The sequence below is a fragment of the Colobus angolensis genome, unplaced genomic scaffold, assembly GCF_000951035.1.
Source record: "Colobus angolensis palliatus isolate OR3802 unplaced genomic scaffold, Cang.pa_1.0 Scaffold46, whole genome shotgun sequence".
Lineage (NCBI taxonomy): Eukaryota > Metazoa > Chordata > Mammalia > Primates > Cercopithecidae > Colobus > Colobus angolensis.
The window spans coordinates 4,287,190-4,313,487 of NW_012118043.1; the positions used below are offsets into that span (position 1 = coordinate 4,287,190).

A 26,298-nucleotide genomic window follows, 5' to 3' on the forward strand; every position below is an offset into this window, starting at 1 on the left:
TGAGGCAGGAGAATGGCGTAAACCCGGGAGGCGGAGCTTGCAGTGAGCCGAGATCGTGCCACTGCACTCCAGCCTGGGCGACAGAGCTAGACTCCATCTCCAAAAAAAAAAAGAGTTTAAATCCACTTTCATCCTACTGATATAGCTTGAGGAAGGCTAGACCCATACGCCCCCCTCCTTCATGTCATCCTTAACCCTTTGTCTTGAGAAAGGAGATTTAGCTGCTTCTTTAGTTCTTCAATTTCTTTTTCTTGCTCTATTATCTTCATCTGTAGGGTGAGATTAGTATTTCCAGAATTTTGGGAAAGTTAACTCTGTAGCAGTTGAAGAGCAGATGGTCTCTGGGACATGTTCCTTTTCATTAAGTGCTAGATATACTTGGCTTGTATTGGATACCTTTTACTGAGGGATTCCAGTATCTGACCAGTTCTTGAACCTGTTAAAACTTCTGCTTGCTCCATTTCTGTTCTAAACAGCTGAAAGAGCTCTAGCAGAATCACACTCAAGCTGTATACTTATCTAACTGGACAAAGCCAGCCCTGGTCTCTACAAATAGTTTTTTTTAAATTAGCCAGGTGCAGTGGCACACTGCTGTAGTCCCAGCTGCTTGGGAGGCTGAGGTGGAAGGATCACTTGACCCCAGGAGTTGGAGGCTGCTGTGAGCTATGATGACATCACTGCACTCCAGCCTGGGCAAGAGTGAGACTCTTGGCATCATACTCAGATCCTTCCAACTGTTGGGATGAAGCGTACAGAAAAGTGCCCACTCTGGATATATGTGTTGGTGTTCTCTATCCGTTTCTATTGGTCCAGTCTGTGTTCTTTTGTAAGATGTCTGGGCAAGCCAGACCAAAGTCTCCTATTTTTACTTGCTGATCAGAGACATGAAGAAAAATATTTCTAGGCTTCAGATCTCTGTTTACAATTCCCATGTTATGTATGTAAAACACACCTTCCACTAATTCTTGAAAATTTTTTGTTGCAACACTAGCCATAAGGACAATCAAACTTATCCACACACTCTTGGCCCTGTTTGTTTCTCTCAGCTAGCCAGTCCCACAGGTGGAGCTTGCACACCTGCATCTGGATGTGCAGCATCAGGTGGTACTGCACCTCTATCCCCAACAAGTTGAAGTTTTCTTCGGAAGATTCCTCAGTGGATGTGAAATTCTCCTCTTGGAGGGAATTACAGCTGAGCAGCAGGGGCTGTTCCACAACTGACCTGGTGGACAAACCCGCCAAGCCATTTTCCGGGAGCTCCAGGGATGATTCAAATTCACTGGTGTCTCTTAAGATGGAATTGATGGTGTAGTTCACCAGCTTGTTATTCTGATTTTGAGTGTCAGATTCTCCAAAGGGTTTTTCTTTTCTGAGGTGAGCTTAGTGAAGATAATGGATGAGCTGCTACTTTCACCATTTTTAACACCATATTGGTATCTGTCCTCTGCTTGGTCGGAGAACACTTCCAGAAATGGCAACTGAATGGAAGCTCTATCTGCTTGTGGTTGGATCACTTGAACATGTTCTGTCCATGCAGTGTGATAACCAGTGATATTAGGGTGCTGGACTGCCAGCACCTTCATTCCTCGTAGTTCCTTCATGCAATCTTAGTTGAACCCTTAATCAGGATTTTTTAAATTGCATAATACTGACCATCTAATTTATTCCTGACCTTGTATACTCTTCCATATCCACCTTTTCCTAAGATGGCAAGTTTTTCAAATTCATTTAAGTAACATGAAGTTTGTGCTTCAAAGGCTACTTCCCTTGATCTGATTTTCTGGATATGAGAAATAGCCTCACAAGGATCCTGATGAACTCTCTCTTTAGTGGACTTCATTAAGTGAGTAATAGCTCTGTGGTGATGTAGTCTCAATGAGCTAAACTCATCACAAGTGAAAGAAGACAGCAGCCCCATTATGATAAAGGTCTGGCAAAGTAACTTAAACACCTGTCTTAAATGAACTGGGTTTGGTTCATGCACATGGCTCAAGTGCTTCACCAAAGAAATAAGCAGGAGCTGGTTTGCAACTGCATAAAGGGAAAGTTGGCTGTTGTAGGGGTTCTTTTAAACACCTGGAGTTCTGCTGGAACAAGTCATATTTAGAGTCCAGGCTCTTGGCGGAAAAGTCGATGGCAGACAGCACAGCAACAGCCCCCATCCCATGGCCCTCCTCTTTGCACTCCCGGGCTGCAGCCCAGCCCACCGGCCCACCCAGCACCACCTCCAAGAATTATTCTTTTTTTTGTTTTTTTTTGAGATGGAGTCTCGCTCTGTCGCCCAGGCTGGAGGGCAGTGGCCAGATCTCAGCTCACTGCAAGCTCCGCCTCCCGGGTTTACGCCTTTCTCCTGCCTCAGCCTCCCGAGTAGCTGGGACTACAGGCGCCCGCCACCTCGCCCGGCTATTTTTTTGTATTTTTATAGTAGAGACAGGGTTTCACCGTGTTAGCCAGGATGGTCTCCATCTCCTGACCTCGTGATCCGCCCGTCTGTTAGCCAGGATGGTCTCCATCTCCTGACCTCGTGATCCGCCCGTCTCGGCCTCCCAAAGTGCTGGGATTACAGGCTTGAGCCACCGCGCCCGGCCGAATTATTCTTATAATAACATTATTCTTCCTTTTGCATTCAGATATGCTTAAGAAATTGTACAGTTCCAAGTAGCTCACTTAGAACACCCATTTGTGTGTACTAACATCATGTAAATATTAGGCAGTAGATCATTGTTATTCAAATATTCATTCAAATGTTAAGTACTAAACACTTCCAAAGCAGATTAAAAAAATTATTTTTCTAGAATTTTAATGTGTAAATAATTCCCTGATATTTCACGTAGTCCAGAAACATGTCCAAGCAGTTGATGCTGAATCAATCTTGCAGGCCTCAAAATCAGTATCACAAGTTAACTGTATTTGTTTAATTGTTTCTTTTCCTGTATTTGCTCTTACAAAAGGGGTATTGGTCAGTAAAATGGTATTAACATTTATTAAATGTCAAAATATAAAGAAAGGTAGTAATTCCGAGTTATCAATATCTGTTTTTGGTTTTATATTTCTTCTTTTTAGGCCAAGACCCATGTTCTTGACATTGAGCAGCGACTACAAGGTGTAATCAAGACTCGAAATAGAGTGACAGGACTGCCATTATCTATTGAAGGACATGTGCATTACCTTATACAAGAAGCTACTGATGAAAACTTACTATGCCAGATGTATCTTGGTTGGACCCCATATATGTGAAATGAAATTATGTAAAAGAATATGTTAATAATCTAAAAGTAATGCATTTGGTATGAATCTGTGGTTGTATCTGTTCAATTCTAAAGTACAACATAAATTTACGTTCTCAGAGCAACTGTTATTTCTCTCTGATCATTAATTATATGTAAAATAACATTCAGTTATTAAGAAATAAACTGCTTTCTTAATACATACTGTGCATTATAATTGGAGAAATGGAATATCATGTGTTCTTATGGTCAAAAACTGTATTTGCAAGAAACAAGCAAGCCTAACCTAATTTCATTTTACAACTTCTATTGATTTCCTTTTAAAAGTCCTAGCTGCCGGGCGCGGTGGCTCAAGCCTGTAATCCCAGCACTTTGGGAGGTCGAGACGGGCGGATCACGAGGTCAGGAGATCGAGACCATCCTGGCTAACACGGTGAAACCCCGTCTCTACTAAAAAATATTTTAAAAAATTAGCCGAGCGAGGTGGCGGTCGCCTGTAGTCCCAGCTACTCGGGAGGCTGAGGCAAGAGTTTGCAGTGAGCTGAGATCCGGCCACAGCACTCCAGCCTGGGCGGCAGAGCGAGACTCCGTCTCAAAAAAAAAAAAGTCCAAGCATTGTGCCAGACTTGTGCATAGAGTTACCCTCTCCTGCCCTCCAGGAACTGACAGTCTAGTAAGAGAGATATATAAATATAAATATAAATAGCATATCATTAAGTTCACTTAATATAACTTTGTTTTAAAGTGTGATAGGGAAAAAATACAAGCCAAGAAGCGTGAATATGAAAACGAAATAAACATTCTGTAATTTGTATTACAGTCCCACAATGCAGAATCCAATGGTCATGAAAGACAGCGATACTTAACATTTCCTGAGATCTTAAAATCCAAAAAGTATTAAATCTTTTTTTTTTTTTTTTGAGGCGGAGTCTCGCTCTGTCGCCCAGACTGGAGTGCAGTGGCCAGATCTCAGCTCACTGCAAGCTCCGCCTCCTGGGTTTACGCCATTCTCCTGCCCCAGCCTCCCCAGTAGCTGGGACTACAGGCGCCCGCCACCTCGCCCGGCTAGTTTTTCTATTTTTAGTAGAGACGGGGTTTCACCGTGTTAGCCAGGATGGTCTCGATCTCCTGACCTCGTGATCCGCCCGTCTCGGCCTCCCAAAGTGCTGGGATTACAGGCTTGAGCCACCGCGCCCGGCCAAAAGTATTAAATCTTTAAGGTTTTTCTGTAAGTTTTCGTTCAGAAGACTTAAATACAAAGTAACGAGGTTACTACATTCAAATAAGTGGAAAACTCTTACATTTAAAACTGATAATTTCACTTAAATTGATAGAGCTCTCCTTTGCTGTCCGGTTGAAAGTATGATGGGGAAAAATATGATAAACGCAGACGCATGAATGTAAAAACTAAACATTAAATGATTTCGTATCCAAGGTCTTAGGTTAACAGTTGCGGGGTGCGAGTACTTGGGAAATTTTTGAACAATGTGAAAAAGAACGTTTTTAAAACATCTTTACCGTGGGTTTAAATTCCTCAGAGAGAAAAATTCCTGGCAAAACAAACTAAGCCAAATAAATCATCTTTCCAAATCTGTTTGAAAATACTGAGATTAGCAACCCTAGGAGACAGAAGCGGAACAAAAATCAGTGTTCGATACCCTTCCCACACCTTCGTGCGGTTTTTATGCCAATTCCAAATCCACTTAGAAAACACAGCTCTATCCTGGGGCATTTTCGTACCTACGTGGAAGCACAGGGGCAAACCTCCGCAGCCACTGGCCAGGACCGCACCCCCGGCCGCGTGAGGCCAGGCGGGCTAAGCCCCGCCCCTGGGACAGCCTCGGATCCTGCCGCTCTAGGCCCAGCGGGCGCTCTCTATGGTCGGCCGGGCGGTGTGTTGTCATCCGCGGAGCGACGGACAGAGGCGGCGGCGGATCCCCGGCGGGGCGTTTGGTTTGGGTTTGACCCTGACTGGGATTAGTGTTGACGGTCGAAATGGGAGTCCCCAAGTTTTACCGATGGATCTCAGAGCGGTATCCCTGCCTCAGCGAAGTGGTGAAAGAGCATCAGGTGGGTGAGCGAGGGGCAAGGGCTCAGAAGGCCGAGGACCCGGGGCTCCGCGGCCCTCTCCACCCTGGAGCTGCGGCTTTCGAGCCACCTCTTTCCCTTCGTCGTCTGGACGATAAGTGCCGTAGGGAGGGGGACGGAAGGTTTGAGGACGCCCGGATGAGCCGAAAGGAGCCAAGGACGCAGGTTGCCTGTGTGTGGACAGAGCCACTGCGTTCACGGCCGCTCTGACAGCTCCTGCTTCGGCTGGTCCTTCCGCGATTCCGAAATGAAGTCCTGGGAAAGAACGCTTTTACCGTTCTCCCGTTTCCTCCCGGGGAGCTGCAAGTTGCCTTTTTCTTACAGAGGCTGCGAAGCTGGGGTGGGTGTCCTCGTAGGTTCCCCCATCCCACCCAGAGCGGCAGACACACGTACAAACAATAACAGCCGCCTCCACACGCAGTCACCTTGTTTACTTTCCCTGATCTAGAGCGCTGCCCACCCGCCCACCGGCGCCTAGACTTTCCGACGTGGCTGACGGTTCATATTGATGATGCCTTTTGTTACTTTCTGTTATCTCAAAAGCAGCACCAATCCCCCGTTGCCAAAACAAAAAACTCTTGGGTGGGCTGGGGAGTGGGGCGTAGGACCTTTTATTTGGAGGCCTCACTGTGTGACAGAGGGGGGTGGGAAACGAATTGATAGAACATTAATACTACTAATAATATTTGGCATGTACTGACCTCAGGGCAACGTTAATGTTTAGATTCCAAAAACGTAGTTTATATATTGGAACTGTGGAAAGAGAGGAGAAAGCAGTCCTCTATTAGGTAAACTAGACTTTGGGTAATACTTTGGTGTTTGTCACATTTAATGAATTTGATTGATCTCTTGTCTGATGTTTTACAGAAAAAAATAAGTTTGAAATTTGTGTAGCTGATTGAATCAGTCGTGATGGGTAGTATTGTAAATAGCCTATTAAATTGTGGTTTAATCGGTATTTACAAACATGAAGGTAGTTTACTTCTGGAAAGGGTTTTTTGTTGCTGGATTCCAGTCAGATTTGATAGATGAGAAATAGACTACAAAAACTTTCCAAGGTTAGTTTATCTTGAATTTATTTGAAACTTAGATTGAATTAGATTTAGAGAGGTATTTTTTCCCCCGGGGAGGGGAAACCAGTACATTGCAAAAATGGAAACAACTGACTTTGGCTTTTCTTGCATCCTTAGATGAGTACCTGTTATACATCAGTCACTTTATCTCTAAAGTGCAAAAATAATGCGATTGTTATTCGGGATGATTTAATACATAATTTATTCAGTAATATTTTTATTCTGTAGTCTGTGGCACAGAATTTGGTTTGGTGAAAATAGATTCTCTCCATACTGAGGAATTTTGTTACTGAAGAATGAAAATCTCTTTAATGCAGTTTTATGACATGGACACTAAAGAGAGGTTTTGTGAAAGCTTTATATAGAAATGGGAGGAGAATTATTTTTAAATTTCACTGTAAATAAATTTTAAAATTTGGTTCATCGTTGTGATGCCTTTCAAAAATGTTTGATTAAAAAGGGACCAAAGGGTTCCCAGCTTCTCTGTTAAGTAGAACTTAAAGATGGTAATGCCTAATAAGTCACAGACATTGAAAAGCTAGTCCTGGGGGGAAAGGATAGGGAGAAGAAGTGAGTTACGGGAAGTCAGTGGTGTGGCCTCAGTAGCATAGGTTTTCAGTTTCTTTGAATCATCTTGCAAAAACAGAAAGAGAAACTAGAAACCACAGTTTAAAATCCGTAAAACAATTAAAACAAACCATGTGACTTGCTATCCCCGTGAGACCCAAAACATGACTAGACGAGGCAAACTATCAATAGTCACTAGACACAGTTGATATTGACATCTCTGCAAAAGCGAGAAGGCAGCAATGGGACAACATCTGATGAACCTTAGAACAGGAGAATTCCAGAATAGCCAACAGTATCCACTAAAAGACTATGCTGGCCAATTAAATAGCAGTAGCTCAAAGGAGTTTTATTTTCTCCATTATTGATTGGGTGAAGGTCTACCATAAGAAAGACCAGTTATGCAGGAGTAGTTTACCTCCTGTGAACACTCAAAACTGACTTGCCAAGGTGCCATTCTAGACCAGACCCCTAAGGAACAGGGAGTGGTATAAAATCTTATGAAAATTTTATGCTGGGAGTGGAATAAAATTTTATGAAAGGGACAAAATAGAGACAAGAAGAGAAGGAGATAGTCCATATAAAAGTGAGGCAAAGTCATAGAATCAAGAAATCTTAGAAAACCACAGAGCAAACCCCTGTGTTTTTTAACACTGCCCAGAAACAGCTTTGTGAACTTATATTCCCTGAACCTACTCATTCTAAAAGTTCAAGAAAATTAAATTCACATAAAAATGAGTTACAGAAAGGTATTGAGATCAAATCACAAAGTTATTATACGAGAAAAAGGGACAGAATATCGCTTCAGACATAAAAACTTGCAGTGAAACAAATGCACACAAAATAGACCAAAATTATAACCACAACTATTATCTATTTCACAATGAGTTAAAAGGCATTAAGAAAATGACATAAGACATGAAAGAACAACATATATCAATTTTGAAAATGTGGGAATGAGATGACAGAGAACATTAGAAGTAAATGAATTTCAGAGCTGAAGCCTCAAATAGAAGCAAGACAAGAGCAAAAGATGCCATTTAAGAAAACAGTCAGTGGTGGAAAGATGACATTTTGAAAAATAAAGTAGATTTAAAAGATTCAAGAAAAAGTAACAATAAGACTGATGGGCAAAGAAGACAAATAATAGAGGCGCCTGAAAAAGAAAAAAAACAAAGCAGCATAACAGAATGAGTACTCAGTAGATATTTTTTGAGTGAATTAATTTATTAGCTATAGCATAGCATATAAAATATAGTATATAGAAATGCATATTAAAATAGACATGATAGTATGTTGTAAAACGGTATTTTTTTAAAAAATGAAATGACGCCTGGGATTTTTTATTTTGTTTATTTTTTATTTTTGTGATACATAGTAAGTATATATTTATGGGGTTCATGAGATGTTTTCATACAGGCAGGCAGTGTGTAATAATCACATTATGGAGAATGGAGAATCCATCCCCTCAAGTATTTATCCTTTGTGTTACAATCTAATTATACTCTTTTAGTTGTTTTTAAATTATTGGATATAGGCACCCTGTCGTGCTATCACATAGTAGGTCTTATTCATTCTTTTTTTTTATTTTTTATTTTGGATACAAGGTCGTGCTCTGTCACCCCGGCTGGAGTACAGTGGTGCAATGTTGGCTCACGCAACCCCTACCTCTCCGGTTCAAGCAATTTTTGTGCCTCAGTAGCATAGGTTTTCAGTTCCTTTGAATCATCTTGTAAAAACAGAAAGAGAAACTAGAAACCAAAGTTTTTGTATAGAAACTGGGAGAAAAATTAATTTTAAATTTCAGTGTAAATAAATTTTAAAATTTGGTTCATTGTTGTGATGCCTTTCAAAAATATTTGATTAAAAAGAGAGAAACGACGTGCGCCACCACGCCGAGCTAATTTTTGTGTTTTTAGTAGATATGGAGTTTCACTGTGTTGGCCAGGTTCTTCTCCAACTCCTGGTGGCCTCAAGCAATCCGCCCACCTTAGCCTCCCAAAGTGTTTGGATTACAGGCATGAGCCACCGTGCCTGGCCTGTGTTTTTTTGTTTGTTTTAATTTAAATCTTTTTAAAATAGAGATGGGGTTTTGCCACGTTGCCCACGCTGGGGCAGTCAAGAACTACTGGATTCAAGTGATCTGCGCACCTCGGCCTCCCAAAGTGCTGGGATTATAGGTGTGAGCCACCGCACCCAGCCTAGGTCTTCATTCTTTCAGTTTTTCTTTTATACCCATTAACCTTTCCCGCCTCTCCCCTGACTCCCCCACTACCCTTCCCAGCCCCTAGGAACCATCTTTTTATTCTCTATGTCCATGAGTTCTACTGTTTTGATTTTTAGATCCCATTAATAAGTGAGAACATGCAATGTTGGTCTTTCTGTGCTGGACTTATTTTACTTAATGATCGCCGTTTCCACCCATGTGGTTGCAGATGACAGGCTCTCATTCCTTCTTATGGCTGAATAGTACTCCGTTGTATATATGTACCACATTTTCTTTATCCGTTCATTTGTTAATGGACACTTAGGTTGCTTCCAAATCTTGGCTATTGTGAACAGTACAGCAGCAAACAAAAGAGTGCAGATATCTCTGCGATATACTGGTTTCCTCTCTTTGGGTTATATTAACACAGCAGTGGGGTTGCTGGGATCATATGGTAGCTCTATTGTTTAGTTTTCTGAGGAACCTTCAAACTGTTCTTCATAGTGGTTGTACTAAATACATTCCTGCCAACAATGTATGAGGGTCCCCTTTTCTCCACATCCTTGCTAGCATTTGTTGTTGCCTGTCTTTTGAATATAAGCCATTTTAACTGGGGTAAGATGATATCTCATTGTAGTTTTGATTTGCATTTCTCTGATGATCAGTGATGTTGATCACCTTGTCATGTGTCTGTCATTTGTATATCCTTTTTTGAGAAATGTCTGTTCAGATCTTTTGCCCATTTTTGATTGGATGATTAGATTTCGTCCTGTAGAGTTATTGGAGCTGTTCTATATTCTGATTATTAACCCCTTGTCAGGTGAGTAGTTTGCAAATACATTTCTCCCATTCCGTGGGTTGTCTCTTCACTTTGCTGATTGTTTTCTTTGCTGTGCAGAAACTTTTTAACTTAATATGATCCGATTTCTCCATTTTTGCTTTCGTTTCCTATGCTTGTGGGATATTACTTAAGACATTTTTGCCCAGACCAATATCCTAGAGATTTTCCTCAATGTTTTCTTGTAGTAGCTTGTAAAGATACATAGAAAGAGGAAAGAATATACAATCGGTGGGGAAAACAGCAGCCAAATCATGCAAGACCTTTTATGCTATTAAAGATTTGTAGTATCTTGTGGGTTTAAGTGAGGAAGCAATGTGATCAGATTATGTTTTAGAAAAATAGCTAAACTGTGGTGAGAGAGGAAACTGGAAGCAAGCAGTTCTGTTGGGAAACTGAGGGTCATGGACCAGTGTGGGAGATTTGGGGATGGAGAACAGGATGAGATTACCTAAGACAGTGGAAATGGATAAGATGGTAAGATTCTAGAAACATTTTGGATGTTAAATTAAAAAGAAAAATACCTCAGTGACTAATTAGATATGGGATTGGAGAAGGTAGAGAGTATAAAATAACCTTGAAATTTGTCACTTGCAAATATAATAACTGAGAAGAGAAACTACGTTATCAGTAATCTCTTTGTATGGGAGCAAAATTCTACTACATGTTCTCACTTTATTCAACACATTGGCCAATGATTAATAATTCTTTGTCTTTTTTACTAATCTGAAACCTAAGAGAATTTTTCAAATATTTCTTTTCTAAAAGGAAAATTATAGTGGGGTATTTTTTAGATTATAAAGGTAATATATGCTGATTATTTTTTAAAAATCAGATAATACAGAAAGATATAAAAACTATTACATAGTCTAGAGGAAAGTAAAAGCTTTCATCATCCATGGTTGACCACTAGTAACATCTTGTTTTTATATACTTCCTAACTTTTCTATACAGATATATACGTAAATAAATATTTCGTATAAATAGGATACTTTACCTGCTGTTTTATACCTTGCCTTTGTCACTTGATTATATATATTATGCACCTTATTCCATGCCAAATATGAATCTGTTTCATAATTTGTAATTGCTGTGTTGAATTCCATTGTATGGATGTACCATTATCAGTTTTCTATTTTTATCTTTTCTGTACAATACTGCCATTAATATTTTATACTTACATATTATTGTATCTGATTTTTTTCAGAATAAATTTTCAGTAGTAGAAATCCTGGGTCAAAGATACACATGTTTCAAATTTTAATTCATACTTTGTGGTTAGTTATGCCAATTTACATTCTAGTCCCATACTATTGGGTATAAACCCCATTTCTGTTTTTCTAGCTCCATGACTTTTCTCTAAAATTAGAATGCTAAATATTTATTTATTTATTTATTTATTTTTTATTTATTTTTTTTTTTGAGACGGAGTCTCGCTCTGTCGCCCAGGCTGGAGTGCAGTGGCCGGATCTCAGCTCACTGCAAGCTCCGCCTCCCGGGTTTACGCCATTCTCCTGCCTCAGCCTCCGGAGTAGCTGGGACTACAGGCGCCCGCCACATCGTCCGGCTAGTTTTTTTGTATTTTTTAGTAGAGACGGGGTTTCACCGTGTTAGCCAGGATGGTCTCGATCTCCTGACCTTGTGATCCGCCCGTCTCGGCCTCCCAAAGTGCTGGGATTACAGGCTTGAGCCACCGCGCCCGGCCTAATATTTATTTTTTAAGGTTGTTATAATTAAGTCAGAGAATGAACATACGTATTTAGCCCAATGTTTAATATCTAATAATTGCATAATAAATGCCTGCCATTGCTTTTAATAACATATGAAATATGTGCTTCCCCAAAGCCTTGTTAATACTGGGTAACATCAGTCTCTTTTAATGTTTACTAATGTGGGGAAAGTTATATGTCGTTTCAACTAGAAATTTTGGATGGTGAGCATCTTTTCATGTGCTTGTTAGACTTTTGTGTTTATTCTTTTCTGAATAGTTTTGCATTTTCTGTGATTACTTTAAAAATTTGCTCCCTTTTTTTTTTTTTTTTTTTTTTGAGACAGTCTCAGTGTGTTGCCAAGGCTGGAGTGCAGTGGCATGATCTCAGCTCACTGGAACCTCTGTCTCCCAGGTTCAAGCAATTCTCATGCCTCAACCTTCTAAGTAGCTGGGATTACAGGCACGCCCTACCACCCAGGCTAATTTTTGTATTTTTAGTAGAGACGGTTTCACTTTTTGGCCAGGCTGGACTTGAACTCCTGACCTCAAGTGATCTGTCTACCTTGGCCTCCCAAAGTGCTGGGATTACAGGTGTGAGCGACCATGCCCAGCCAAAAATTTGCCCTTTTTCTTATATTTGAGAATTTTTTATGTGTTAGAGATGTTGACTTCTAATTTGCAAACATTTCCCTACGTTTTGTCATTTTTAATTGAATGATATATGGCACTTTTTAACCCTGTGTGTTTAAAACAATACATTTTTAGATAGCTAACTCTACCATTTATTTGCTTTATGATTTCTGGCTTTTCCTACCCTAAGAGTTTCAAAATATTCGTATGTAATTTTTTTTTGTTACATTTCTCACAGTAAAATTTCTAATCCTTCTGGAATTTCTTTTGTTTTAGAGTAAGATGGAGTTTTATTTTTTATATACTATATTTCCAATCAAACCATCTGTTTGATAATTTATCTAGGGCAAATTTCCTTTGATTCTTCTTTTTGTTTGTTTGTTTTATAGAGACAGGGTCTTACTCTGTCTCCCAGGCTGGAGTTTGGTGATGCAGTCACCACTCACTGCAGCCTTGAACCTATGGGTTCAAAGATCCTCTCACCTCAGCCTCCCAAGTAGCTGAACTACAGACACTTGCTGCCACACCCAGCTTACTCTTCTTTTTAATACACTTCTTGGCCATTATTGCATATTTATTCTAGGAAAACTTTGGAATCATTCTGTAAAATGTAAAAAATTCTGTAAAATGTAAAAAAAAAAAAATTTTTTTTTGATCAAGTCATTGGTGCTGAGGCCAGGCGCAGTGGCTCACACCTGTAGTAATCCCATCACTTTGGGAGGCCTAGGCAGGCAAAGCGCTTGAGCTCGGGAGTTCAATACCAGCCTGGGCAACATGACTGGTATTTTTTCATACAAAATATATGAAAATTAATGTATGAAATTAGCATATGAAAAAGATATGAAATTAGCATGTGTGTTGGCATGTGTCAGTGGTCCCAGCTACAGTGAAGCCTGAGGTGGGAGGATTGCTTGAGCCTGGGAGGTGGCGGCTGCAGTGAGCCAAGATCGCATCACTGCACTCCAGCCTGGGTGACAGATCGAGACCTTGTCTCAAAAAATAAAAATAAAAATAAATAAAATACCCTTGTTGAACAGTCACACTAAGATTTTGATTGAGGTTTTCAGATTTCTTGGAACAAATAGTTAATCGTGAGTGCACTTTAAAAATCTTATGGTTACAGCTGTCGTTTCAGTTGAGCATGTTACTCAGTAAGAACATTCCAGATGGTGTTCATTGATTCAGAGACCAAAACTTTTCACTCCCAAAACTCAAAGGCATACCATTTTCTCAATAGCAGGAAAATACATTGTTACCTGTACATGTTGTAAAACTTGAATTACTGTTTCAGAAGTGATTTCTATTATGTTTATACAAGGAGAGCTCCTTATGTTTTTATGTTTGAAAATTCAAAGTAATTTACTTTAATGAATACATAAGGCAGACTCTATTCTAAGATTCTTTCATTACACTACAAAATGTAACTCCTTAGTTGCACCCATTTCAGTTCCATCTTAATGTATATTTGTTTCAGTAATGTTCCCCTTCCTTACAAACATTTACCTTTTTTCTTTTTAAAAAAATTTTTGTTCCTGATGAGACTAAGAGTTCCAACACAAACGTTTAAATAGAGGAAAAACAAACGAGAGAGCCATTAAGATCTTCTTATAAAAGCAGATGCTTGTTAGTCGGATTTTACAAATTATTAACCCACATATTACAAACAAGAAATCTGTTTTTCAGGTTTCAGTTTCATGAATTTCTTGGCATAATCTAACATTGTAAAAATTAATGTAACCAATCAGTGACTGTTTCAGTGAAACTAAGTATACAATTAGGCTTTACATCATATGTTAAACCTTTCGATAACCATGTAGAAACAGCCTTTTGATGTAAATGGGGTTTTTTTACCCATTATAGAGGAAATTGAGGTCTTGAGTTAATGTCAAATGGTAGGAAGGAACTAAACTAATATTTTGAGTACTAAATGAACCAAGCACTTTATTTGGTGTTTTCTTGGAGCGTATTATTTTGAATAAGTAGATTATTTCCTGTAAGTAAATTTGATCAAGTCATTGGTGCATTGTATATAACCAAATTTGTCACCATATTACCAATTCTTTACTTTTTTTATTCATCTGTGATTGTTTGCTCAGTTTTTATATAATAGAATACACAAATCCTGCTTTTTATAATTGAATAATCACTTTTCCCTGCTGCTTAAGTTATCTATAGTTGATTAAAATAAATTATCTCAAGCATTTTTCTTTGTTTTTCAGATTCCTGAATTTGACAACTTGTACCTGGATATGAATGGAATTATACATCAGTGCTCCCATCCTAATGATGATGATGTTCACTTTAGAATTTCAGATGATAAAATATTTACTGATATTTTTCACTACCTGGAGGTGTTGTTTCGCATTATTAAACCCAGGAAAGTGTTCTTTATGGCTGTTGATGGTGTGGCTCCTCGAGCAAAAATGAACCAGCAGCGTGGGAGGCGTTTTAGGTAAAACATTTATGTTTTATTTTGGAATATTATTTACCTTAGTAAAAATATATTATTTTAAAGATAATTGATGTAACACAATCTTCTGTTCATGTTTATTTTCTGCATAAACTCCCCCAGAAATGGAAATATCTCAGTTTCATATTTTACCAGTCAAGTAATGAGTTAGGAACTCAGTGAGATATACTTTCTCAAAACATATGTTGGAGGTTCTTTTATTTGTTTGTTTGTTTCTTTGTTGAGACAGAATCTCACTCTTATCACCCGGGCTGCAGTGCAGTGGTACAGTCTTAGCTCGCTGTAACCTCTATCTCCCCAGTTCAAGTGATTATCGGTGCCTCAGCTTCTAAGTAGCTAAGATTACAGGCAGGTGCCACCAGAGCCAGCTAATTTTTTTTTTTTCTTTTTTTTTTTTAAGACGGAATTTTGCTCTTGTTGCCCAGGCTGGAGTGCAATGGCGCGATCTCGGCTCATTGCAACCTCCACCTCCCGGGCTCAAGTGATTCTCCTGCCTCAACCTCCCAAGTAGCTGTGATTGCAGGCGCCTGCCACCACGCCCAGCTAATTTTTGTATTTTTAGTAGAGGCAGAGTTTCACCATGTTGGCCAGGCTGGTCTCGAACTCCTCACCTCAGGTGATCCACCCACCTCAGCCTCCCAAAGTGCTGGGATTACAGGTGTGAGCCGCCGTGCCCAGCCAATTTTTTAACATTTTTAATAGAGACAGGATTTCACTCTGTTGGCCAGGCTCATCTTGAACTCCTGACCCTTCAAGTGATCTGCCTACCTTGTCCTCCCAAAGTGGTAGGATTACAGGTGTGAGCCACCATGTCTGACCAGGTTTTGGTGTCACCTGGGGCTCTACGAATACATCACTGTAGTTACAATTCAGCAATTAGGAAGCTACTGCTGCATCTGTTAGTTCCAGAGCTACAGTACACCTGCTAGATCTGTACTGAAAAAAACTGATTCCCTGTTCCTTGCTTATCAGCACCTCCAAAGACTGGGATCTTCTTTACCATTGCTGAAATACACGCAGACACCAGAGCTCCAGTGTCTCAATTGTGATGCAGGCAGCACCACACTTCCACCTTCCAAACCTTATATGAAGGCATCTAATTGGCAAAATCTGAGTCATATCAAGATACTTAGCTGCAGGGAAGCCTGAGAACTTTTTAACCTCCCTGGTATCAGAAGGTAAACTAGAAGGAGAATGGAATGGAAGTTGAGGGCCAATGCATTATAACCACAACAAGCATTTGTTAAATACTGTGCTGGTATTGAGCACTACATTTTTCCTAGAAATCCCCTAGTCAGTTTTCTGCCATTCTCCACAGTAATGACCTTCTCCATTCATAATTCCCTGTTTTACTTGTTTCTAAATCTGCCTTCTTTTATCCCCATGATGCCACTGAAATTTCCTGACAAGATTACAGCTAAATCCAGGCCGGGCGCAGTGGCTCACACCTGTAATCCCAGCACTTTGGGAGACTGAGGCGGGTGAATCACGAGGTCAGGAGTTCAAGATCAGCCTGGCCAAGCGGGTGAAACCCCGTCTCTACTAAAAATACAAAAACAATTAGCCAGGCGTGGTGGTGGGCGCCTGTAATGCCAGCTACTCAGGAGGCTGAGGCAGAGAATTGCTTAAACCCAGAAGGCGGAGGATGCAGTGAGCCAAGATCACACCACTGCACTCCAGCCTGGGCAACAGAGCAAAACTACGCCTCAAAAAAAAAAAAAAAAAAGGATTATGGCTAAATCCAAAGAATAATTCTTTCTTCAACTTACTTCATTTATCCACAGCATTTAACAGTGTTGACCTTTCTTTCTTGAACTTCTCCCTTTCTTTGACCATCATGTAACCACATTCTCTCCTTGTACTTTCTTAGTTTCCTTGTCTTCTTTTGTTCCTCTGCTTTTCTTAAATATTACTGTTTCTTAAGTTTCTGTCCTAGGCTCTGAGTGATTTCATACAATGGCTTTGATTACTGTATCTCTGCTGTTGACTCCAAATTTATCTTTCTGGTGGATCGCTTTCTCCTGAGCTCCTGTATATCCAAATGCCTACTGAATGTCTCCTTTTGGAAACCCCAGATATACTTCAGAGTTAACATATTTAGAACTGAACTCATCTTCCCCTTAAAACAGCCTGCCTTCTGTGTTTCCTATTTCAATGAATGGCAACACCTGCCACTAGCTACCCAATCCAAAAGTCCCAAGAGTTATTTGGACATCTCGCTCTTCTCATTCCTCACATCCAGTCCTCTTTATCCAGTTTCAGATTTGTCACATCTATGTACTTCTTTTCATCTTTAATGCTACTATCTCAGCCTAAACTACCATTGTCTTAATCTAGATTACTTCAATAGTCTTACCTTATTCCTGTCCCATTTTCTTTATTGCATCCAGATTAAACATTATGGCTGTTTAATTTTCTGCCTCCCCACTAGAATGTAATCTCTGAGAACAGAAATAATTTTTTTTTTTTTTTTTTTTGAGGAGAGTGTTGCTCTGTCTTGCCCAGGCTAGAGTGCAGAGGTACGATCTCGGCTCACTACTGCCTCTGCCTCCCAAGTTCAAGCGATTCTCCTGTCTCAGCCTCCCGAGTAGCTGGGACTACAGGCACGCACCACCACACCCGGCTAATTTTCTTTTGTATTTTTAATAGAGGCGGGGTTTTGCCATGTTGGCCAGGCTGGTCTCAAACTCCTGACCTTAGGTGATCCACCTGCCTCGGCCTCCCAAACTGCTGGGATTACAGGCGTGAGCCACCACACATGGCCAAGAATAATTTCTCTTTTTTAATATCCCAAGACCTTGTGACATAACAACATTGAATAATCATTTGGTCAGCCAAAGAAGAAAGGGAAGAAAAGAGGAAAGAAGACATTGCAGATAATACAAATGAGTTGGTATCCTCAGAGTTTTTGTTATGTTAAAGAGGTTGGTAGAGAGAGGTTAAACATGAAGAAGAGTTTGTTCATCACAGAAATAGAATTCTGTGGGGCATAGTAGATGAAGCTGGTAGCAAGGCTGTAGAAACTACACTCAAAGTAGAGCTTCCTAACTTGTATGCCGTGTGGCATGCTGGTATGCTGTAAAAGGGTTACAGTAGAAGTCAGACGGGTACTAGGACACCCATATTCAAATCCAGGTTTGCCTGACTGTAAAACTCAGGTTCTTTCTAGTAAATTCTGTTGCCTCAAAAATGTGATGATTTGGCAGTTGATTTCATTAATGTCATTAGGCTTTCATTTTAAATGTTTTTAGGAAACACAGAGATAGATATTTCAATTTTATAATTGTATTTTTATATAATCTTAGGGATAATTTTAATGATCTTAAAAGTATACATTAAATGATTAAGATCATTAAATGTCATTATCATTAGATGTAGTATATATAAAATGAACATTTAAAGCTATATTTTGATCTTAAATTTAGAATGAATTTGCTATATATTTGTGACAATAATTATTTTATGTTTTTAACATTCTGTTAAAATGTCCTACTTTTGTATTCCTAATCTGAAAAATTCATTTTTTTTTTTTTAAATGAGACAGGGACTCACTTTGTCACACAACCTGGAGTGCAATGGGTACAATCATCACTCATTGCAATCTTGAGCTCCTGGGCTCAAGAGATCCTTTTGCCTCAGCCTCCCAATTAGCTGAGAGTATAGGCACATGCCCCTGTACCTGGCTAATTTTTTTTTATTTTTGTAGAGGTGGGAATCTTGCTTTGTTGCCCAAGCTGGTCTTGAACTCCTGGACTCAATTATTCTTCCCACCTTGGCCTCCCAAAATATTGGGGTTACAGGCGTGAGCCACTGCACCTGGCCTGAAAAATTCAATTCTTTAAATAAACAGAACAAGCCTGAGGCTCATTTTTATCAATCATAATCATTTCAAAACTTGGGCGTTTTGAACCTTAAAACTGATGAATTGCTATTTTAATTATAAAGGCACCTACATAGCAGTTTATATAAAGATCTTCACTTTTTTTCAGAAAACTTAAGGTGCTTTTTTCCCTTAACCTTTAAGGTCAGCAAAGGAGGCAGAAGACAAAATTAAAAAGGCAATAGAGAAGGGAGAAACTCTTCCTACAGAGGCCAGATTTGATTCCAACTGTATCACACCAGGTAAATTCGCTGGGAGAAAAATTGTGACAGAATTGAAATATAAATTGAAAACTTGGTTTTTAAATGAATTTTATTTTCTGTGCTCTATTTATTTTGGCCTTAGGGTACCATTTACTGTATTCTCCCACTTACGTTTGCTCATGAGATGGTTTGGTCACCTTGGTCATAAATACTCCTACAAAAACTGTAGAGATTTTCAGATGTAGATAAGTTAGAGCAGATAGAGACAGGAATCTCCCAAGTGTACAGAATTGCAGACCTTGAAGAAACTTATGTTTGTATATCTTTCTGTCCTAATCCTGCCATTTATTTATGTTAAAACAGACTCAGTGAGGTTGTAGCTTATCAAGTTGATGTAGCTATATTATGGTAGTGAGAGTAAGAAACTGATTCTCTGAGTCCAGCACACTTACTACTCTGCTTCTCAAAAGTAGTTAAGATTTTTATGACTTTAAGGAAAATGAATTTATCAGTATTATGTTTAATTTTGTATGCAGCAGCATACTGTATACTTCTACAGCCTTCGTCTAACATCATCATAATTCTTTACTTTGAATGAAAATCTTAAAATCTAACTTTCATTAGTTCTTTACTAACAGTGGTAATTTGCTCTTTCTTTAAGTGCATTGGTCACACATTGCTTAGTTTAACAACAGTTTTATCCTGATTGTGGTTTTAGACTGTATTGTTTTTGACTATTGACCATCTGAGCCTTTCCCAAAATGTAATCATTGTAGACTCAGGTTCCAAATTAGTAATAATTTTTCAGAGTAATAATTTCAGTAGTAATATTATTGTTATTATTGACAATCTGATTTAAGCTGCAAGCCTTAAAAAAAATTTAAAAAACACTTCAGAATTCAGCAGAAGAAATAGAAGGTTGAGGTTCTCTAGAGAGTTCAAACTCTGCCCTTATATGAAAATTCCTGAAGCACAGTACTGAGTCACTAGTAAAATTCCTTGACTTTCCCTATGTGACACTGATTTTATTTAGGGGGACTAGTGACATTAGAAACAGTTGTGATATTTGCAAGGAAAAGGAACATTACTTGTTTTTCAGGATAAGCAAGAGAGCTTTTGACCTTCTTTGGAGATCCTGTACCTACCTAGCTATTCCCTGCATGCTCAGATTCAGTTATGTGTTGTCACTGAGAACTTAAATGTTTTTATGTCTTTCTTAGATTAACCTTTTTAAAACTTATTTATTTTTAGGAACTGAATTTATGGCCAGGTTACATGAGCATCTGAAGTATTTTGTAAATATGAAAATTTCCACAGACAAGTCATGGCAAGGAGTTACCATCTACTTCTCAGGCCATGAGGTTATTATCTTTTTATTTAAAGAGTTTTAAAAAATTATTTAATATTCTCAAGCATACCATATTACTGCATTTTTAAAAACATTTTATTTAGACTCCTGGAGAAGGAGAGCATAAAATCATGGAATTTATCAGATCCGAGAAAGCAAAGCCAGATCATGATCCAAACACCAGACACTGTCTTTATGGTTTAGATGCTGACTTGGTAGGTATAATTTTTATTATTATAAACTTATGCATTGATAATTAAATATCTAAGAGATTTCATTTTGTACAGGAAGCTTACTGGCTGTGGCAACAAATATTGGAGACATAATAATGATTGCTACTTCCATCATTACCAAAGTTCTAAAAATCATTGGAAAATGAGCTTTTTAGCCATAGTTTATGACCAACAGGTCTCTGTAGTCTACAGATGTGACTAATCCTAGTGCTGTGAATACTTTGCCGTGAACACTTTGTCGAGGTCAGAGAAGTGGGGCTGCCTTTTTACAACCTCAGGCTTAATACATGGTTTTTAATACCTCCTGATCTGAAAACTCCATGTTCCAAGTACCTTTACTAGACTTTTATTTATTACGGAAATTTTCAAGCATAAACAAAAATAGAAAAGGTAATGTAATGAACATCCTATGCCCTTCATCTAACTTAAATAATTTTAAATTTCTACCCCAATCATCTGTCTCTTCTCTCTCCTACCTGTTCCCCACCCGATTATTAAAGCAAATCCTAAACATTTTATCATTTAATTTATATGTTTCATAATGTTTCTTTAAAGGATTAGGGTGTTTTTTTTTTTTTAGAAAAAAATACAGAACCACAATGCCATCATCCCACCTAAAACAGAAATTAACAACCCGTTCTTAATATAGAAATAACCAGTCGTATTATCATTTCCCTGATTGCCTCATAAATGTTTCATTTTGTTCTTGTTTGAATCAAGATTGAAATAAACAGTATGCAAGTACATGGCATTTGATTGATATGTCTCAACAGGCTGTTGACTTACTTGGTAATAGAATACCGTGTGAGAGGCCGGGCGTGGTGGCTCATGCCTGTAATCCCAGCTCTTTGGGAGGCCGAGGCGGCCAGATCATCTAAGGTCAGGAGTTCAAGACCACCCTGACCAACATGGCTAAACCCCATCTCTACTAAAAAATACAAAAATTAGCCGGGCATAGTGGCAGGTACCTGTAATCCCAGCTACTCTGGAGGCTGAGGCAGGGAGAATTGCTTGAACCTGGGAGGTGGAGGTTACAGTGAGCCAAGATCGCACCACTGCTCCAGCCTGGACTCCGTCTCAAAAAAAAAAAAAAAATACCATGTGAGAAAATTAACTGAAAGTGCCCTTTTCAATTTTTTTTTTTTTTCCTGAGTTTTCATATACTAGGGCTATCCTGGTCTCCAGAAGAGTCCTGCATCTTTGGTCATAGAAAAGCTACTACCTCTAATTTCTAACCAGTTCCCCCACGGCAAGTAGAAATATGTGAAACCAAGAGGAGACTTTTGGGATTTGGAGGAATAGAATGAGGAGAGGGGATAGGGGATAGGGTAATGGTTATGAAAAGCATGTGAGCTAAGGTGAACATATTTTTCTTAGAAAAGTACACTTTATCCCATTCATAACCTACAAATAGATAATGTTTTGTTATTTATTTAATGTGCTAATTGTTTCTTATTCTTCCTTGTGTAGAATTGTTTTTTAATTGCTTTTGTGAACCTAATATTATTAAAAATGGGAGAACAAAAACATTTCTTAATCATTTTTCAACAGATTATGCTTGGATTAACAAGTCATGAGGCACATTTTTCTCTCTTAAGAGAAGAAGTTCGATTTGGAGGCAAGAAAACACAACGGTAAATTATATAGCATGTATATTGGAAGAAAGAAATTATGCCTGGATAGTAATTCCTTAACAGATATATGATTTGTAAATACTTTCTCTCATTCTGTAGGTTGCCTTTTCACTATGTTGATAGTGTCCTTTGATGCACAAAAGTTTTTTTGTTATGATCCAATTCATCTGTTTTTCTTTTTTTTTTTAAGAGTTTTCAAGTTTTAACTTTTATGGTTAAATCTTTGATTCATTTTGAGTTAATTTTAGTGTGTGGTGTAAGGTAAGAGCCCAACTTCATTCTTTTGCATGTGGATATCCAATCTGCCTTGCACTATTTATTGAAAAGACCAGCCTTAAATGGACCAGATCTCAGCGGTGTTTTACATCTACTATATGTTATTTAGGACTTCTTAATTCTGAGAATCCTTCCACAGAACACATAATGTAAACCAATTGTTTTGAACTTTAACATGTGTTATCTATTATCATTGCAGTTGTATTTTTACCTTTGTTACCCTGCAACTTTCATATAAATTATATGCCTTAATTACAAGACCTATCTTCTGATGATAATTTTGATTTAAGCTTTGTTACATTTTTAAGCTGGGACCTTAAAAATACAATTCACTATATCTTGATCATCTGACTAATTCCAGGGTATGTGCTCCAGAAGAAACTACATTTCACCTTCTACACTTGTCTTTAATGAGAGAGTATATTGATTATGAGTTTTCAGTATTAAAAGTAAGTATTAATAAAGCCATGGACCAAGGATTTCCATTGCAGCAATTTTCATTGCATTTGACTTTGTTCTCCATTTTACTGTAGGAAAAGATCACATTTAAATATGATATTGAAAGGATAATAGATGATTGGATTTTGATGGGGTTTCTTGTTGGTAATGATTTTATCCCTCATCTACCTCATTTACATATTAATCATGATGCACTGCCTCTTCTTTATGGAACATATATTACCATCCTGCCAGAACTTGGGGGTAAGAAGAATTTAATAATCTCTCAAGGATACTTTAATTTAGTGCTATCTCACCCTAAAAATGTGACTCAGTTTAGTAGATTATTGTGATTATTGCATGCACAGCTAAAATAGAAAAACATTGAGGATTTATTTTGGTCTAAGGTGCTAACCTCTGAGGTTGTCATTTTCAGTGATTCACCGGGAAAGAAAGTGAACAGAGTTAATGGACCTCACTTATTGATAGCTAACTGATCTTTGTCTTTATTTTTTCTTATTTATTTATTTTGGGGACGGGGTCTTGCTGTATTGCCCAGGCTGGAGTGGGTTCAAGCTATGCCTGTGCCTCAGCCTCCTGAGTAGCTGGGATTACAGGCGTGTGTCACCACGCCCGGCTAAGTTCTGTATTTTTAGTGGAGATGGGGTTTTACCATATTGACCAGGCTGGTCTCAAACTTCTGGCCTCAAGTGATCACCTGCCTTGGCTTCCCAAAGTGCTGGGATTACAGGCATGAGCCACCACACCCAGCCTAATCTTTGCCTTTAATTCCTTAAGAAAGCCAGCATAATTTATTGGTTTTACCTTTTTCATATTTAAGCATAGAAATTCAATTTTTTTGAATGGATATGCATCAGAGTATTTAATATGAAGCAGTGATTTTTCAATGAAAACAAAATTGACAAACATAGTGATGCTGAATAAAACAGATCACAGGGTAGCAGGACATCAGTCCTTAAGTTAACGTATCAAATTGAATGATCTAGATATATTATAGAACATATTTAATTAATTGTTACCAAATGTTGGATTATTATCCTGTGGAACCTGGAATTTCTTATATTTGGCTTCGATACTTACATGTTGCATATTATAGTAGCATAAAATTCATAGAAACTAGGGCCAGTTTGTTTATAGTCCAACACTTTTTTCTTGTTTAGTACTGTAGAACATGAACATTCAACATTTTGTAGACAGAATTTTGTGGAATTGTTTAGAAAAAATGTCAGCTTTTAGTACAGATTTAAATTTTTGTTTCTTTTAGGTTATATTAATGAAAGTGGGCATCTCAACTTACCTCGATTTGAGAAATACCTTGTGAAACTCTCAGATGTAAGTAACTAGAAATTTTTGTTTTCCTTTTGCAGAGTAGCTATAAATGGTCAGTCACCAATTATGTAATACCATAAGAAAGGAGTTTTATAATTCTATTCCAGTTGCTCATTCAGTATAAACACTTTTACGTAAATTAATTTTATTTTTATTTGCTTTCTATTTGTATTTTTAGAGTCACACATGAGGTTTCCCGTATTTATAAAAGAGTAACATTCTCCAATTTCCTTTACCCCAGTAGTAGTCACTGTTATAAGTTTGATTTGTATTTTTCTAGATATACTTAAATTATTTTAAAATAAATTTAAATATTTTTGTACAGTTTGATCGGGAGCACTTCAGTGAAGTTTTTGTGGACCTAAAATGGTTTGAAAGCAAAGTTGGTAACAAGTACCTCAACGAAGCAGCAGGTGTAGCAGCAGAAGAAGCCAGAAACTACAAGGAAAAGAAAAAATTAAAGGTGTCTGTTTTTTTAGGTGTCCTTTCATTATTTTAACTGTAATGGCAAAAATTATATTCTTTGTTTCTCATTTTTCTTCCTATGATTTGGGATTGCCTTGTTTTATTTCTCTTTCTTCCTCTCTATAGGCATTTCAGAAATTGGTTTCTTTTTTTCTATTAGCTTCTATCACTTAACCAGATCTTCAGTAATCAGTTTCTTATTTTTACTGTTGAAGAGGTACATTGTGTTTTATGTTAATAAATGTGGAAAACATTTCTAAACATAAAAGCCCAGAAAATGATTTATCTTTTTAAAACAATTATTTAAAACATGTTATTAAAAATAGTTATTTAAGGCCAGGTGCAGTGGCTCACACTTGTAATTCCAGCACTTTGGGAGGCAGAGGTGGGTGAATTACCTGAAGTCAGGAGTTTGAGACCAGCCTGGCCAACATGGCGAAACCCCATCTCTACTAAAAAAACAAAAATTAGCTGGGTGTGGTGGCGGGCACCTGTAGTCCCAGCTACTTGGGAGGCTGAGGCACAAGAATCGCTTGAACCTGGGAGACAGAGGTTGCAGTGAGCCAAGATCGGGCCACTGCACTCCAGCCTGGCTGATAGAGTGAGACTCTGTCTCAAAAAAAAAAAAGAAAAACAATTATTTAAAACCTGACAGGGAGGATACCGTGATCATGAGGGTGGTTTTCCCAGGGCGAGATTTATCCATTGCACTCTGGCTGTGCTGATGCCCTGCGATTTCGCCAAATGTGGGAAACTCAACTGCATGACTTATGGTAGTGGAGGACTGCATTCACGCTTTCCCCTGGCAATTTTTTTTAATTTAAAAAAAAATTGTTATTTTGAAACAATGGACTAGTTTTTAAAATGTGGATATTTATAGCATTTAATGATATGAGATATTAACTAGATCAGTGATTTTTCTCTAGAAATGATTTACATATAAAATGCAATAGTCTAACAGTAATGGCAAAAACCACAGTTACTTTTGTGCAAACTTAATAGCACAATATCTAATAAATGTTATGTGCCTAATAAATGAATAATAGAATCAATTAGAATATGATAGTACCCTGCAGAACATCTCTGATAATCTCCAAAGAGTGTCTTGTGTTAACTTGAAAAGTAAACCTCTTGTGAAAATTCCTCAGCCTTTCCATAATTATTGGATTCTGTTGTTCCTTTTTTTTTTTTGGAGACAAGTGTGTCGCTCTGTCACCCAGGCTGGTGTGCAATGGCATAATCTTGGCTCACTGCAACCTCCACCTCCTGGGTTCAAGGATTCTCCTGCCTCAGCCTCGTGAGTAGTTGGGATTAGAGGCGCACACCACCACCCAGCTAATTTTTGTATTTTTTAGTTGAGACGGGTTTACACTATGTTAGTAATGCTGGTCTCGAACTCCTGACCTTGTGATCTGCCCACCTCAGCCTCTCTTAAGTGCTGGGATTACAAGTGTGAGCCACCGCGCCTGGCCACGATTCTGCTGAGTTTCTTACTGTCCTTGCTGTACTGGTTCTATTTAGGTTCAAACCTAGTGACTCTTGCTCCAGGAGGGGCAACTGACCTTGTTTTTGTTTTCTGTAGTGTAGTGCTTCTCGCTACTTAGCTCCTCCTCACTGGAACTTGGCAGCAGTCAGTCTGCATTCCACTGGTTTTTGTGTGT

General features: G+C 38.4%; 2 protein-coding genes and 1 pseudogene across 4 annotated transcripts in view; 2 read left to right on the plus strand and 1 right to left on the minus strand.

The window, feature by feature from the left end:
- Positions 1-3,427, plus strand: part of ATR (ATR serine/threonine kinase) — a 132,584-nt gene extending 129,157 nt beyond the window's left edge. The window contains exon 47 of the mRNA XM_011958085.1: positions 3,064-3,427. Within this exon, the coding sequence (XP_011813475.1) occupies positions 3,064-3,237 (174 nt within the window). The 3' untranslated portion in view covers positions 3,238-3,427. The remainder of the gene's footprint in view (positions 1-3,063) is intronic.
- LOC105523298 lies at positions 572-25,256 on the minus strand (annotated as a pseudogene). The gene is made up of 2 exons (XR_001003579.1): positions 25,129-25,256; positions 572-1,672 (listed from the first exon to the last, which is right to left on the minus strand). The product of XR_001003579.1 is annotated as a eukaryotic translation initiation factor 2-alpha kinase 1 pseudogene (transcript).
- The window catches only part of XRN1 (5'-3' exoribonuclease 1), a 132,862-nt gene continuing 111,668 nt past the window's right edge, over positions 5,105-26,298 (plus strand). For both annotated transcript variants that reach the window (XM_011958084.1, XM_011958083.1), the window contains exons 1-10: positions 5,105-5,297; positions 14,560-14,792; positions 18,835-18,932; positions 20,145-20,254; positions 20,346-20,456; positions 22,026-22,108; positions 22,746-22,833; positions 22,918-23,086; positions 24,108-24,175; positions 24,498-24,635. In XM_011958084.1, the coding sequence (XP_011813474.1) occupies positions 5,223-5,297; positions 14,560-14,792; positions 18,835-18,932; positions 20,145-20,254; positions 20,346-20,456; positions 22,026-22,108; positions 22,746-22,833; positions 22,918-23,086; positions 24,108-24,175; positions 24,498-24,635 (1,173 nt within the window). In that variant the 5' untranslated portion in view covers positions 5,105-5,222. The remainder of the gene's footprint in view (positions 5,298-14,559; positions 14,793-18,834; positions 18,933-20,144; positions 20,255-20,345; positions 20,457-22,025; positions 22,109-22,745; positions 22,834-22,917; positions 23,087-24,107; positions 24,176-24,497; positions 24,636-26,298) is intronic.